We start from the raw sequence: 16,045 nt of genomic DNA on the forward strand, positions 1-16,045 counted from the left end.
ACACTCATTGCACACATCAGTAGCTCAAGAAAATCACACACACACACACACACACACACACACACACACACACACACTTATCAGGATAAATCACATAACTCAAAACACAATTCTTCAATTAATTAACTATTTATTTATATTCTTCTCATATACTTAACTGCTAAATTTGCATAATCAAAGTGTTAATTCTACATTCACCTTCTACATTACTTCATCAGTATACATGTTCATAAAACATTGAATAACATATTTAAACATCTGAAGGTAAAACATCACAAAACAAAAAATATCATAATAATGTTTAGTGTATTCGATAGTGTATCGACATATCGAGTCATGAGTATCAAAATAATAATGTATCAACTATGCTACGATAGATTGGGGCGAGGCCTCACACATCATCTTTTATGACAACCATTATCTCTAATGCCCCTATCTAATCCTAAATCACATATATAAACTATAAAATACAAGTAGAGATAGTTCTAAGGATAAAAATGATTGTAGATATATTTGATGAATTGTTGGATTCCTTCATGCATGAAGACATTGAATACATTACTAGTTTGGGATATATATATATATATATATATATATATATATATATATATAGTTAGAAATGTAAAAGGAGTAATTGAGAGGGGAGGGGTAAATCAATTGCCACAAAAAAAAATCCCAAATCTCTTAAGATGTTAGTACAAAACAAAAAAAAACACTGAAACTGAAATATTATTATAACTCGGTTAGCACTGAAACACTTGGTTAACATAGTAACTCAGTTTACACTACGAATGATTGTCACTCAGTTAATACAAGATATATGCATTGTTACTTTGTTAACGCTAAATAAGGAGATCTTATGATATTAAATGTGATTAACCTTAATTAACTTAGTTGTAGAATCATAAAGTGAATAAAATGAACACAAGAGACACCAAGATTTAATGTGGAAACCTAATTTGGGAGAAACCATCAATTGCAACTAGTTACTATTTTCACTCTTCTGAAGTGATTCCTATTAGAAGCTAACCCTGTTAAAGCTTATAAAACACACTGTTAGGTGTGACCCTATTAGGAGTGGTCTTGTTAGAGGTCTTTAGATACTTAAATCTAGAAATGTCACCTTGTTAGAGGATTTAGAAAATAGTTGTTAAGCTAACTGTGTTAAGAGATTTGATTCACTCCTACAATTATTAGAGAGTAACAATGATATGACTTGATTGTTGATGTAACTATATTTTCTAATTTTAGGTCTCTATTCTAGCTTGAATACTTGATCCTCCTTAATTAGAATATTCTTTGCAACTTAGCCAACTCCTAATTCACTTCCTTGATTTAACTTTTCAATCTCATGCTTCTTCTTCTCCAATTCAATCCTCAACTTGACCTTATACTTATACGTTTTACCTTGTCACATTAGCTTGAATACAATTTCAAACAAATGAAATTCATCCTATGAGTCAGCTAGAACTAACCAACAAAATTGATACGGGAAAATCCTTCATTAGCCAACCCAACTCGATCAACACTAACTCATAAATGATTTTCCTTTAGAATTCCTTTGATAACTGAGTGAGCTCAATTAAAACTTGCTCTAAATATAGTTAACATTGAAACACTCAACATAAAATGAAACTTCCTTTGAATCTTGAGTGAGGTTGGCATACATTGATTGCTTGGTATATACTTGATATTTGTGTAACATCAAAGAAAACATACAATTGAATGATTATATCCAACTATATATATATATATATATATATATATATATATATATATATATATATATATATATATATATATATATATATATATATATATATATATATATTTGTGTGTGTGTGTGTGTGTGTGTGTGTGTGTGTGTTATTAGAGTGCCAAAATGATTGGAAGTAGAAATAGATTCCTTAGAGAATGAGAAAACCAAGTGGACAATGATAATTGTAAAAATGAATGTGTACAAAATATAGAATAATAAAATTATTGACTTAAAATCTAGTGACAAGTTTGATGAAAATATGTTCTATGTCTTCAAAAAGAGTATTGAATGGATAAATTATATCATCAAATAGAGGCATAAAGAGTTAGTCAAGATATTAAATGAGTTAACCATATAAATATATATAAAGATTTTTTTAAAGATTTATCGATATCAACTCGTAAAAGACAATGGGAAGATAGAAGAGGACGTTGAAGATATGATAAAAACCTTTAAGGAGAAGATGTAGTGTATCAAATAAATGAAGTCCTTAATAACTAAATATTTCTCCAAGGTGGTGAGGATGGAATTGATTCTAATTATTCTCCTAGATCATTTGGGAGCTCAAAAAAAAAAGGTAATGCAAGTCAAGAGGGATAAGGAAGTTTCGAAGTAGTGAATAATTTACATTGGGCTTTTGCATTACCAAGTAATCCTCTAATTTTATTCAATGCACATTGAGTGGAATAATCAACATGACACTTGAACTAGGAAAGAACAACCAATGGGTTCCTTGGTGTCATCTAATCCCTAATTGTGCTATGATGTTATCGCTCCCCCTATTTAAGCTATTAGATATTTTTATTCTTAAGTATGTATAGTTATAGAGAAAGACTACTTCTCTCACTTCAAGATGGACTTATCTTACCTTGGTTTTAAAAAAATTAAGCCCTCTGGGCTCTAAGTATATTTTGTAGAGACATTTAATGTGTCTAAATTTTTTATAGACTCATAAACCAATATTTTTCTTTCACATGTGGACTAAAATATGATATTTTCATCTATGAATGGAAATTTAGTTATTGTGATTTTAGATCTATGTGTTTGGAATTCAACAATAACATCTCTGTTGTGATTTAGTTTTCAAATGTAATGATTATTTTCTTCTTATATATTTATTCATGTATGTGGGTGTATTAGATTAGTATATGAGTTTATATTATTTGAAGTGATTCAAATTAGTATAAATTTTATGTTCTTTGTATAGAAATTATATCTTGTTCACATTTATGTTATGTTTATACCTTAATTCAAAGGGTTATTGTGAGCAGTTCACCTAATTGTTGGTACTAATTTAGTTCTTTTCAAAGGGGTAATAGACTCATTGGTTTTTAAAATTTATTAAGGGCATAGTATTTTAACCAACAAGGATTATAGAGGGGAATTATCTTGCAATGGGGATCAAGGCCCTCAAGTGGTTCTCTTGGGTAAACCAATATAAGTTATATGATAAGTATTAATATAATAACTTTAAATGGATTAGCATTAATAAGATTGTAGTAGTTCCTCACCCATGCATTGAGTGGTTTTACTGGCTAAGGATGGGAGTAGGATAAGATGCATTTCTTTCCAAGGAATGTAGATAGTTGGGATAATTAGATTTGTTTTCTTCATGAAAGGCTCGTATTCAATTTTGCATATGATCTTACTTGGGGTTAGGATCCAAAATTGACCACCCAAGGTAATATAAGGTGTATACTTATGTGATGACAATTCCCTATATATGTTCTAGGTTTTCTATGATTATTTTTAAAGGCTCTTGAAATTTGTCTTGATTAGACCTATTTGATAACCTTGAACCCATTACAACCAATGAATTCTTTCATTAGACTTTCTTGATTTTAGATTTTTTTAAAGAAGTTTCTTGTGTCTATCTCCTCAATATAATGGGGTGGGCATCTATTTTCCACATAGTCATGTGGTCACGATTCTTCTACCATTGAGGCCTGATATTTATATTATTTTACTTGGTTGACCATTTGTGTTGTTGCAATACTCATTGCTTAGCAAGACTATTTATGTTATCATGAGTTGTTATCATATATTTCATAATGATTTTTATATAGATATTCCTATAGGAATATTTAATTATAATTTGTAATTTTATTTATAATCGTACTACCTATAAATATGTATAGAGGAATTATAACCTTATCTATGACATAGATGTAATAATTGGATCTTTTAAGCTTGGTATTATTACATTAGATAAATGAAATGTGTGGTTATTATACTTCATGATATTTGTACTTTTTATCATGGTTTGAAAGAAATAGGAACACGTATATTTGAATTAAAGTGAATGTAATCCTAATCATTGATTATGTCCTGGTTAAATTTAATATAATGTAATTAATGTTGTTTAGCAACAAGTGTCTCAAGGGACACTAGAAAATATTAATTGGATTTTTAATAATTTGAATTAATGAATTAAAATGTGTTCATTATTTGAAACTAAGATTAAACTTACTTCCACTATTCATATTTGTTTAGTATAATATATAATTGCATGTGTATGTGCCCTTTATGTTAAAAAATTTTGCTCAATTTTAAGACTATTTAAGTTACATTCTCATGGGTTTTCAGGTGAGATATTATGCTACAAAAATAATATAATTATTAACTTAAAATTAATATTTAATTTCATGTGTATGCATCATTTATGTTTTTCAAAAAATAACTTAATTATTAGTTAGGTTGTATACTCATGGGTTACCAAGTGGGTTGTTACAATAAGAAAATAAGGTAATCATTAATTTATAATGAATACTTTATAATTGTAGAGTAAAATATGTGATTTTAATAACATTCTATAGAGATGTCATGGTGTAGATATCAAAATAGCCATTAAGACATTAAATGATCAATCAATCTATAATTAATTCTTAATTGATTTTACATTAATCATCAACACTTTATTCATGTAGTTAACCTTACATCATATCATTTGTTAATACTGCATGCATATGTCCAAAAATATAATTCTTGTTACTTAAATAAGATACAATATTATTATAGTAATTAGAAAATGTCTTATTAGGAAATTAAATTACATCAATAATGATAATTTGAGAATTATCATATAATAATTTCATACAACATGGACAGATGCCTCCTTTATTTCTTCAAAAGCTTCTCTAAAAAGATTCAATAACATTTCTTTGTTGATATAATCCTTTTGTGTTGTCACTTGTACTGTGATAGTGTCTATGTAGCTTATAATGAACACAGCAAGTGTCTGCATTCACAATTTCTCTACAATTAGGAAAAACATGTTAATCTTTACAACATAATAAAAATAAAATTATTTACTTATTTGATCTCTAAAAAAAAAGAAATGTAGTTTTGTACTCACTATTGGTCCTCCTGAAACAAAGAAGGAAATATTTTTTACTACATTTGCATCAATTGCTATCTTTTCCTTAGGACCAATCATATTTGATATTATCATTGTTGAGCTTGCAATAGTCTTGTAAGCAAATTTGGCAAGTTCCTATCAAATAGGAAATAAGAATGATTAGTTTTCTCCATAGTAGTTTTTAATAATTCATATATATGTACATTGAAATGTTTACATATTGATGTTGATTTTATGCTTACCTTGGCTCCTTTGAATCTCCCTAGAAATCCCAAAATTTTGTTAATAGCAAATACTCCCAAAGACATTTTTTGTCTATCAATTGAACCTTTTGCCACTTTAACAAACTCTAATGGACTCTTCATATTTTTTAGAGGTATTGGTACTTGTAACATTGCATAGTGATTTCCCCAACGAATTTGAGTGTTTGGTTTCATCATCTCCTCTAAATTCTATAAAATAAATATTGTAGTTAGATCTTGTATGAATTGAGGCATATTTTTCTAAAAATTAATATTTAAACATAAAAGAATAAAATTAAGTCTAATATGTAAAACCTCTAAACCCGTTAGTATTCTTGTATTGATCATCGTAAGTGCAGTAGCTCTTTCATCTTTAATTATTTTAATATCATTTGTAGTTGATCTCTTTTCATATGCATTTTCTAAACTGTGTTCTCCACCTGCATGCATACCATGTTGACGATTAATATATGTATATAGTACTATGAAATATATCAATTAAAAATAATATAGACTATGATCAGTTCAATAATTGTAGTTTATTAAAATAGCAATATTTGTAAGATTTTTAATATAAAAAGTAAAGATCGAAACAAAGAACATGGCATATTAAAGATCAAGTTTTCATACTTCAATATTCAAAACCAAATTTATTACTTTTTGTTAAATTAGCTTGTCACTTATCAAACAAAAAAACAAAAATTATGGAGGCTTAGAGGATGAGCTAGACGAAGGAGGAGGTGGTTGCTACACTCAACAACATTGTCTAAGGTTGTTTCTTTTTTCTTATGTGTCCTTTTCTTCTGGGTTTTGTGCTTTGACTTGTTTGATTTTTGCTAAATTTTTTGGGTTTGCTAGGTGGTTGCTATTTTCTCTTGTTGTTTTAATGGGTATTATGAATGCTAGATATCTTAGTTTCTAATCTTTGCACATGGTTTTGGGCCCCCTTCAAACCCTATTTTTGCATTAATAAAAAATAAAATAATACTTATTTTATTATGTAAAAAAAAACCTTTCACATAGGAAAAACATAAAATTTATTTGTAGAATCCTTTTTTTTTTTTTATAAAAGAAAATATTTATTTCAATTTTGGTGAAAAGATAAGTCTAAGTTTAAGATGATAATTGTTTTCAAGAGTTAATTTTCATGATAAAGTGTATATAATAAGAAAAGAGAATACCTTTCATTTTTATCTGATTGTATTTCTATCATTTTTCTCATCTTAAAATATTAAGTTAGTTCTTGATTTTATTTATTTTATATCTTAAAGTTAGTTGTGGACTAAGTTTGACTATGTTTTCCTTGAAGGGTTGTTTCAAGGTTTACTATTATTAGCATCAAAATAGAATCAAGAGTAAAGAAATTATAAATTTTATACTTCCTCATCTTGGAAAGGGATGAACAATAGCTCATTAGGACTTTAGAATTGAAGAAGGGGTTATCTCACACATACTCTGGGATGTTGTTTGATCAAATAAATAAAATGAAGCCTTTAGGATTTATATTTGTATGGCTTCATAGAGAGGATTTTTTTTGTCTTGGAAAGAAGAATCATAATGTATCTTTAGGAATGAGAAATAACTCATTAGGACTTAAGAATTGAAGAAGGGGTTATCTCACACATACTTTGGGATGTTGTTTGATCAAAGGAATAAAATGAAGCCTTTAGGATTTATATATGTATGGCTTCATAGAGATGATTTTTTTTTTTCTTGGAAAGAAGAATCATGATGTAAACGATAGTAATTTTAGCCATACACATTTGTTCATTGTTTTATCTTTATTTTTTAGGAAGGGTCAATCAATAGTTAAAATAAAAATTTGGGATTTTTTTGCAAGATGATTTGAATAATGAAGGCATAAAGATGATCTCATGAGATAAAATAATCAAATCAAAAGGAGAGGGAGGAGTTGGGATTAGGAAGAAAAACTCTGCAAAATAAGGCATTGAGTGTTAAACTAGTTGGATTATATTGAATGACCAACAACACAAATAATCCAAAAAATATCTTGAAGAAAATGACTTAATTCAAACCTTATATTCATCTCAAATCCACCATAATGATAAGGAATATAGAATGTAATCAATCTATCTAGAAGTTTGGTTATGAATATCTCACATGGGACATCCATGATGGAAGATCATTTATATTTTGAGAAGATTTGTGATCTAGGTATTCACGTTTAGATAGCTTAAAGTCAAAATGGTTATTGTTAAGGAATTTCATGATAAAAGATGAAGTATTAATGTGAGAGATTATTTGGAGATGACTTTAGAATATGGAGCACAAAGTTGGTCATAGAAGGTTTTAGACTCAATTAGTATTCTTAGGGAGGATATGGTTCAATTGAATAATGCTATGTCAAAACATGAACAATGATTCTGAAGGAAGGTTAGGGAATTATTCTTACAAAATGACTCTAAGTTAAGGCAATAAAACTTGAAGAAGGTATACAAATTGATAGAGGGAGAGCTGGGCTCAGAGAAGACATCAATTCTAACCAATTTATGTTGACATAAAAACTTCTTTTTTAAAGTGTCTATTTTTTAAAGGGTTTCCCTCTAAAAGAAAATATTAATCATACATAATTTTAAAAAAATGAAATCTTCCAAAAGAAATAGATGTGCTCTTCTCAAAAGTTTGAAAAATTATTTGAACTACATTTCATTAGTATCCTCATTTTCACAAGTTGACTGGAAATGTTTTATGTGAAACTTGGGTAGTTGATTGCATTTCCAAATGAAATTCTTATCCTTGTTTGATATTTGTCATTAGTGAACATGACACTAGTTTTTTTAAGTCTATGGATAATCAACCCCTCCATCTCAATACATGATATTTTGAAGGGGAAGGGTAGAGGAATATTTATGAGAAGGGAAATGATTGTAATTTCCTTCCTTAGAAATAAGTTAGAGACTTTGGTAGTATAGTCAGTAAAAAACAAAAAAAGGGAGCATAATAATAGGAGCTCTTCCTTTGCAATGGATATGCTTGGATTAAGAAACAAAAACATGAGTTGTAGAACCCATTATTTGACAAAAAAAATAGGGAGATGAATTTCAAAAGATAAGCGAATATGGAAAGTAGGAGAAAATTCAATTTGGATATTACAAGGTGAAATTTGGTGGTTCCACTAGTGGAAACCCTAGAATATTGAGTGTTGGTTGTATTTCAAGAGATTAAATAGGTATAAACTTATGCGATATGTCAAAACACTTTAAAGAGGTATGGGAAATCTAACATAATTCAAATCTTTTATCAAGAATCAAGAAGGTTTATAGAGATAGGTTTGAGATATCTAAGATAGGTTCTTCTTCATTTATCAATGCAATGAGAAACAAAATCATGATGAGTAGGAAGTTCAAAGGTAATCTAGAAGAAGCTTTTTGTACAACTAAATATTTTGGCTTCTAAGAGAATAAAGTGTATAATAAGGTGTTAGATTATATATAATTCATAAGATCTCTCTTTTTTGGATTTGAAAGCCATGTGACATAGTAGAGAAATATGAATTATAAGACAGTGTGAAACATTGTCTTCAATATTACCAAAAAGAACTTGATCAATATAATTAAAATATGCATATAAAAAGCATAGTTAACATTACTTTTATATTATCAATACCAAAACCAAAATTAGTTTGCAATCAAATTTTAACTTGGTGAAGATGGGTATCAAGAATCATCATACTAGTGGAAAGGGAAATTTTCACATAGCGTTGAACTCCGCAAAAGATGATTCCACACATCACATCATTCACTGTCTATATACAAATTTAAAACAAAAAGTAAGAACTATGTTTAAAGATCTGATAACTCAAAATATAAAGAAATCAATTTTCTTTTCAAAATTGTGTAGAAAATAATTTTAGATGGAAACTCAAGATACTTTCTTTAAGAATTTTTTCAAAGAAAATATCGAAAACATACCCCTCCAATTCTATCCCTTATTTTCTTCAAATCCTGCAAGGAGAAATCAATGTGAGAAATTGAAATGGGTAAGAATTCCACTCCAGGAGGTCCTCTCATTGGTAGCTTACTATCTTCGATACATCCCATCAATCTCAACAAGCAATATAAAACATCAAATATTGTGTACCACAATACCAACACCATAAACCATAGCCTTTGAAAATATTTGAATATGAACCAGTTATGGTTTCCTTGAAATTGCTTTTCCTTAAAGGCATTAAGATTTCTAGGTTGAGGAAATGTGGGGGGTAAAGAAGGGTTGTCAGCTCTGGTCACAAAGGAAAATAATGTAGACATCAAAGAAATTCCATCTCCAATTGCATGGTGAACTCTAATTATGCAAGTAGCTTCTGATTGGCTTGTTTTGAAATTAAGCATATGGAATTCCCAAAGAGGAATGGAGTAATTGAAGGGTCTTAGATGTAAGTTGCAAATATAATCATTCACTAATGAATCATAACACTCCAGTCCAAGGGGAAACTCTGGAAAAAATATATGATCATCCACATTCACTTTTTTTTTCTTCCATGTCACTCTTCCCTTTTCATTCTCTTCCTACAAACAAAAAAATATCATTTATCAATGTATTTAGAATAAGATAAGCACATTTTCTATTAAATAAGAAAGAGATAAAGATCCTAATATTTTACAAAATTATCAAAAGATAAGACAACTAATCTAAATTGACCAACAATGAAAAACAAAGAAAACACATTTTTCAAAGGATCCTAAACTCTAAAAAAATTAGTTGGGCAAATAATAGATCAAACAAACATTGTATGTATGTACGCATGCATGTATGTATGTACGCATGCATGTATGCATGTACATATCTATCTATGGATACATGCATAGAATACATATATGGGTAAAAGCATAGATCTGTGTCACTGTTTGTGATACAAAAACCTGTTTTGGTCAAATCTCATTTCTCTATCAAAACTCAATTTAAAAAAAAAACTAAAAGTACCCTTTTATAGATTTCAGATTCAATATCACCATTATATAAATTTTTGAGTGTTTTGATTAGTTATAATATGTTATAATCTCAAAATATTATAAGTCAATATTTCAACATTTTAGAAGATGCTCTCTCAAAAAATGATAAAAAATAGTAAATCATATCAAAAAAATAAAAAATATATATTTATCACTAGAGGAGAGTCCTCTTCACGAATATGTAATTTATTTTCAAGAAGGTATAGATTTGATAGGGAAATTTTGACGGAAGGAAAAAATGTTGGATTCTGACAAGGTCAAACTTGAGTACTTATAACAAAGAAAATATACATCAAAAATAATTATTTCTTTTTTTGTGCACTAGCTATACATGTCATCTATAAAATATTTTCAAATTAGAACAAAAAAAGGTGATTTGCACATACTTGTTTGATGGGAACTACATCCTATATTTTTTATAGTTAAAAAAGGGACTTCAAAATAAAATAAAATGAATAAATTCTTAGTCAAAAAAATTATAAAAATTATAGGCATAAAATTCATACAATTCTACACATTTCATTAGTTTACATCATCTTCATATTTTAAACACAAATACCTTTTTTTTTGTCATTAATGTTGAACTGTCACATTCTGATATCACATTTCTTTATTAAGGTGACACAGGTTTGTGCTTTTACCCATTATATATACACATGAGATTTGATTATTTCTAAATTATGTTACTACTGCTTCTAGATTTGATTGTGTATGAGATTTGTACATCAATTTTTTGGATCATACTCTCTAATCAACCATCATAATGAAAGAAAGAACAATGATTATGGAGTGTGTCCTGAAACATTCATGAAAAGGTTCATGCACAATTAAATCCAAAATACTAGCAACAAATTCATGGGTTGTAAAAATCTACTATCATTAATCTCTAAAAATAATTTTCTATTTATGTATGTGTGTATGTGTGTATGTGTGTATGGATCTATGAATTTATGTATGTATGTTTACAAACAAATGTAATATTTCAATACACACATAATTTGATCAGCTCTAAAATTATTTTTAATAATTAATAAAAAATAAAATTTTAAAAACATGTTGAAATCATAAATTTTGTTTTAAAACTCTCAATTATATTCAATAAAACATTAAAAAGAAATTTTTTAAGAAACTAAATTTATGATTGTAATAATCTTATGTAATTGTAAATTTATAAAAAATAAATATTTCTTTTTCTTTTTAAAGAAAAATTGTCAAGCCACTAGTTAAATCAATATTAATGCTATTATTCTACTTAATAAATTAGAAAATATGGTAATAAACAATTACTCTCATATATTAGGCAAGAGCCTACAACACAATGGTAAATTGTGAGCCTCTTAATGAGGAGGTCTTGGGTTTCAGTCTAGGCAAACTTTATTGTACTTGTCATAAGGCAATACTATTGCATTCACTTGCAATAGTTAGATAATTGCTTTTCACCAACCATATCGCTTTATTAGTCCCACCTATATAGGCGAAGACTATAGTTTTCATATCGATTTATCTATTAGTTCATTTCTTAGAAACTGGGTATAATTAATTTATCCTATGTTTTGTAGAGAATGTTTTATTAAAGTGAATTTTGTAATTTAATTTCTATTCTTTTATTGGTCAATTCCTATTTATCTAGTGGTAGTTTTATTTTTTTGCTACAAAAAAACAAGAAAAAATATTTGAGAACATTTGGACATTTGCTGAACACAACACGTAATGAGAATCATTTAATAGGTGGCATCAATATATTAATTCGTTTGTCTAAAAATTTACATGCATGCTTGCTTTTAATTATACTGAAACAACTCAATAAAAAGAAACAAGTGTGCCAATATACATATCATGGTTGGTACTTTTATCACAATGGTGGGATATTACCAACATTTCCTCATTAACTATCTTGCATCTCTCAAATTTCTATAGTAGCATGTTAAGAGAGCACATCCCATGATTTGGGTATACATTTCTTTTGAGAAGACCTTTTTATTTGTCCTATATTGATCTTCCACTTAACCAATTGGATGGTCTTGTTCTCCCAATATAGTTGGCTAAATATCATCCACTGCACTATCAAATGTAATCTATATTTTCTCTTTTTAAAATTTTGTTCTTTCAAATATTTTCTCTTTTTCTAATTTGAAATTTTTCTATGAGAAAAGAAGAAAAAAAAGGATCCTTTTGAAACAATTTGGATTTTTATTTTTATTTTCTAGAGTCTAAAAGCATAATAAAGAATTTAGAAACTTATGAGATAGTTACTCTATGATGTGGCTATTATTTTTCTCATCTTTCATGCACATAGGAAATTTACCAAGACCACTTACTAATACCAAGGTTTAAATAATCCATATAATTTCTTGTTCTAATTGATGCATTTGGAATGAATATTTAGAATCTTCAAAGTGGGCTTCTACAGATGGGACATTAACTTTGATTTTAGAGATGTTACTGTAGTAGGAATTGCCATTCTTTTTTATTAGAAGAAGAAATTAAGATAGAAAGGAGTGTGGAGAAGGTTGAGAGGAGTTATAATACGCTTCACTCGATTGAATGGCATTATTCCATCCCCAGGTAGTACGCTTCACTACACAAGTTTTTTATCATTAATGTTAGAATTTGAATGTTTGTTGAATGCTTGTTGCAGGCATAACATGAATGAAATCAAATTATTGCATAAGAAATGCACTTGCAAGATGTTCTATTACCACAGTGAAAAGAAGAAAACTTTGCATTTAAAAAAAATCAAATGGATGTTCCAACTGACGCTTCTTTTCAGCTTTTCTTTTAGTTCTTATATGCTTCCAAAAAGAGATGTTTTGTTACATTAGAAAACTAGCCATAAATACCAAGTAGAATATTTTTTCACAAAATGGGGGTTATCTTATTCTATCATAAGTTCAAAAGCCATGGAAATATATGATTGCCTATATCTATCTATAAAAATAAATCACCTTTACAACTTAGTTGATGATTCTAAATGCATTTAGACTTTTGTTTTAGGGCACAAACTAAAAGTTTTATGAACCCATTATGAGTTCCCTAAAAGAGAACCACTCTCCACTTAAAATAAATATTTTCCAAAGTTGTTATTTTTCCTTATTATGAATACAAATTGCAACAAATTAGGCGAGACTCCAGCTACAACATGCAGCTCTTGTTTACATTTTGTTTTCAAAATAGTCTTAAGTTTTCTACAGTTCGTATTTCTATTTTTAATTTTTTTATAATAAATAAACTATTTATTTGAAATTTGATTGGTTGAAACCAAATTTTCTTATAGGACCCCTTTGGACCACCTTTTTCGGAGGCTCCTCCATATTCCATTTTTGGGGCTATTTTCATGGTGGAATATTAAATCAAATCACATATTGAATTTTTAATTTATAAAGTTTAATGGCTTTAACATTATAATACAAATCTTGAATTTAAATTTTAAACATCATATGAAAATTCTATATATTTTTATCATGTTAAATAAAAAATTATATTATTATGATGTAAATGAGTGATTAAATACATAATTCTATCAATGATTAATAACATAACTATCAATTACAATTTAAATTTAATATAAATAGTTTAATTATAATTATAATTAATTGATTATCACTTTTGAAATAATAAATTGTAAATATATGATAAATTTTAATTAATTTTATTATTAACATTGATATTTAAATCTACTTTTTGAGGCCAATATTGTTTCCATCTCAAAATGCCCAAAGTAAAATTGTCTTTATACAACAATTTTCTCATTATAAATGTAATAAAAAAGTACCAGAATTAGATATAATTAAATTTATTAAAATATATTTTCAAATAATTTATAATTCAATATATTAATACAAACACAATTAACTAATAACTACAAAGGCAAGTGCAAGCCACTACATGACACTTGCTTCATTTTGAAGAAAAAAAAACCAAATAATTCTTAATAGCACGTTGCATGCCTCTTACCTAATCATTCCTCATATGGCTCAAAAAATATGAATGAAAGGATAATTTGATAAAGAGTCATATAATTTGTAATTTGAAGCATGGTGATTGTAGAACATAATTATTTATCTAAATATATAGAATGTTTAAATTTTGGTTATAGTATTTAAAGTAATAGTTAAAATTTGTGCGTAATGGGTACTTTGAAGAGGCAGATGTTCAATTAAGAATTAAATTTGCCTATATATTCACATGTATTAGGTGGAATGATTAGAGAGAAAATAATGTTCAATTTTAGAAATTTAATTCATCTATAGATTTATATACATTATGTTAATTGTTAGGAAACTTAGTTAATGATATTATTTTCTAATAGGGGTCTCCATAGGTGTGTGGTAGCTTATTTATGCATCTATTAATAATGATTTCTTTTAAAAGTTTAATAAAGTATAAATCTCTAAGCTACAAGTAAATTAATTTTTAAAAACAAAATGAAACCTATAAAGAAAAGGTACTTTATGGTTAAGTGTATATGGGTTGGAGTAATATTCAGGTGACCTTCGATCAAGTAGGGGTGAGCATCATCTAGATACAATAAAATTTAAGTTTTACATTCAGTCAGCCACTATATGACTAATAACAATGATAAATAATTTATACTTTATTCTTATTTAATCAAACTAATGCACAATAGTTACTATTAATATTGTTATTAACTTTTGTTATTTAATGTAAAATATTTAATTTAAAATATGATCAAAATTATTTTCATTGAAAGTGATTGGGTAATACTTTTAGGGTCTTATTAGCGAATTTTAAGGAAACATTACCCATGTTATGCAATGTTTTAGATTATGTTATGATATTTGTAAACTTGTAATTTTCTACTCAAAATTTTCTCACTTATTTTATATGAAATTCATTAGTAACTATTCAACTTTACACCCAAAAAGTAAGAACAAACTTGAGGTTAGAGAAGATAGCTCGATAGATGAAAAGGGAACAAAAAAACCAAAGAATGAGAATGAAGAGGAAGGAGAAATAATGAGTGGAAATTTTAGCTTGAACAATGATGGGTAGTGGGTACTCACACAGTCAGGATGATTATGTGGCTAAGTCTAGCAAGACAAGGAGTAATGTGGGTTCTTTGAACCTTGAAATTAAGAATCTAGATAGTTCTTTGGTTTCAAAGGACAAAGATATTGAGGTGAAAAATATTACACACACAAATGAAGTTGTAGAGAAAGAAGGGGGGGTGGATGGAAACTAAGAAGGGTGATAATACGATGCTTACTACCCACGAGCCAAATACTATTGACTCAACCCAGATGATGGATGAGGAGGAAAAGTTTGCTAGGGACACATATTCTAAGTCGGAAGAGGCTACACTAGAAGACACCCACTTTGATTATGGTCACCATGAGCTAAAGAGTGTAAATGAGGAGATTGTGGCACATAATTTCAGTAGAAGGCTTTTGTTTCTTGAAAAAGCTAAAATGAAGGTGGATGTGACTCTGCAGGCTGATACATGGCTCTATAATGAAATCATTTCATTAAAGAAAAATATTAAAGAGTTGCAGAAGAATCCAGATATTGAAATAAATAAAAGAATTGAGCTTGATGAGAAAATTGGGAATATTCCTAAGAAACTGATGGCCTATGAAGTTGGCCTTATGTAATTGGTCAAGGATAGTGGATACAAGATGAACATGATAACTAATAGTTTATGTGCAATGGCGGATAGTTTGGGCAAGAGGAGCAATGAGGAAATTATCTCTCC

General features: G+C 28.0%; 1 protein-coding gene across 3 annotated transcripts in view; it reads right to left on the reverse strand.

Moving 5' to 3' along the window:
* Positions 1-4,727: 4,727 nt before the first annotated feature.
* Positions 4,728-16,045, reverse strand: part of LOC149553059 (wax ester synthase/diacylglycerol acyltransferase 11-like) — a 107,941-nt gene continuing 96,623 nt past the window's right edge. The window contains exons 2-7 of one of the 3 annotated variants that reach the window (XM_089788558.1): positions 9,292-9,888; positions 9,053-9,125; positions 5,675-5,799; positions 5,360-5,569; positions 5,115-5,252; positions 4,728-4,997 (exon numbers count right to left, since the gene is read on the reverse strand). In XM_089788558.1, coding sequence (XP_089644684.1) covers positions 4,851-4,997; positions 5,115-5,252; positions 5,360-5,569; positions 5,675-5,799; positions 9,053-9,125; positions 9,292-9,888 — 1,290 coding nt within the window. In that variant the 3' untranslated portion in view covers positions 4,728-4,850. Of the gene's footprint in view, positions 5,015-5,114; positions 5,253-5,359; positions 5,570-5,674; positions 5,800-9,052; positions 9,126-9,291; positions 9,889-16,045 lie in introns of all 3 variants that reach the window. The other 2 variants (XM_089788560.1, XM_089788559.1) reach the window with 2 other exon arrangements.

The sequence above is a fragment of the Cupressus sempervirens genome, chromosome 6, assembly GCF_028749045.1.
Source record: "Cupressus sempervirens isolate cs-2001-9-10 chromosome 6, ASM2874904v1, whole genome shotgun sequence".
NCBI lineage: Eukaryota > Viridiplantae > Streptophyta > Pinopsida > Cupressales > Cupressaceae > Cupressus > Cupressus sempervirens.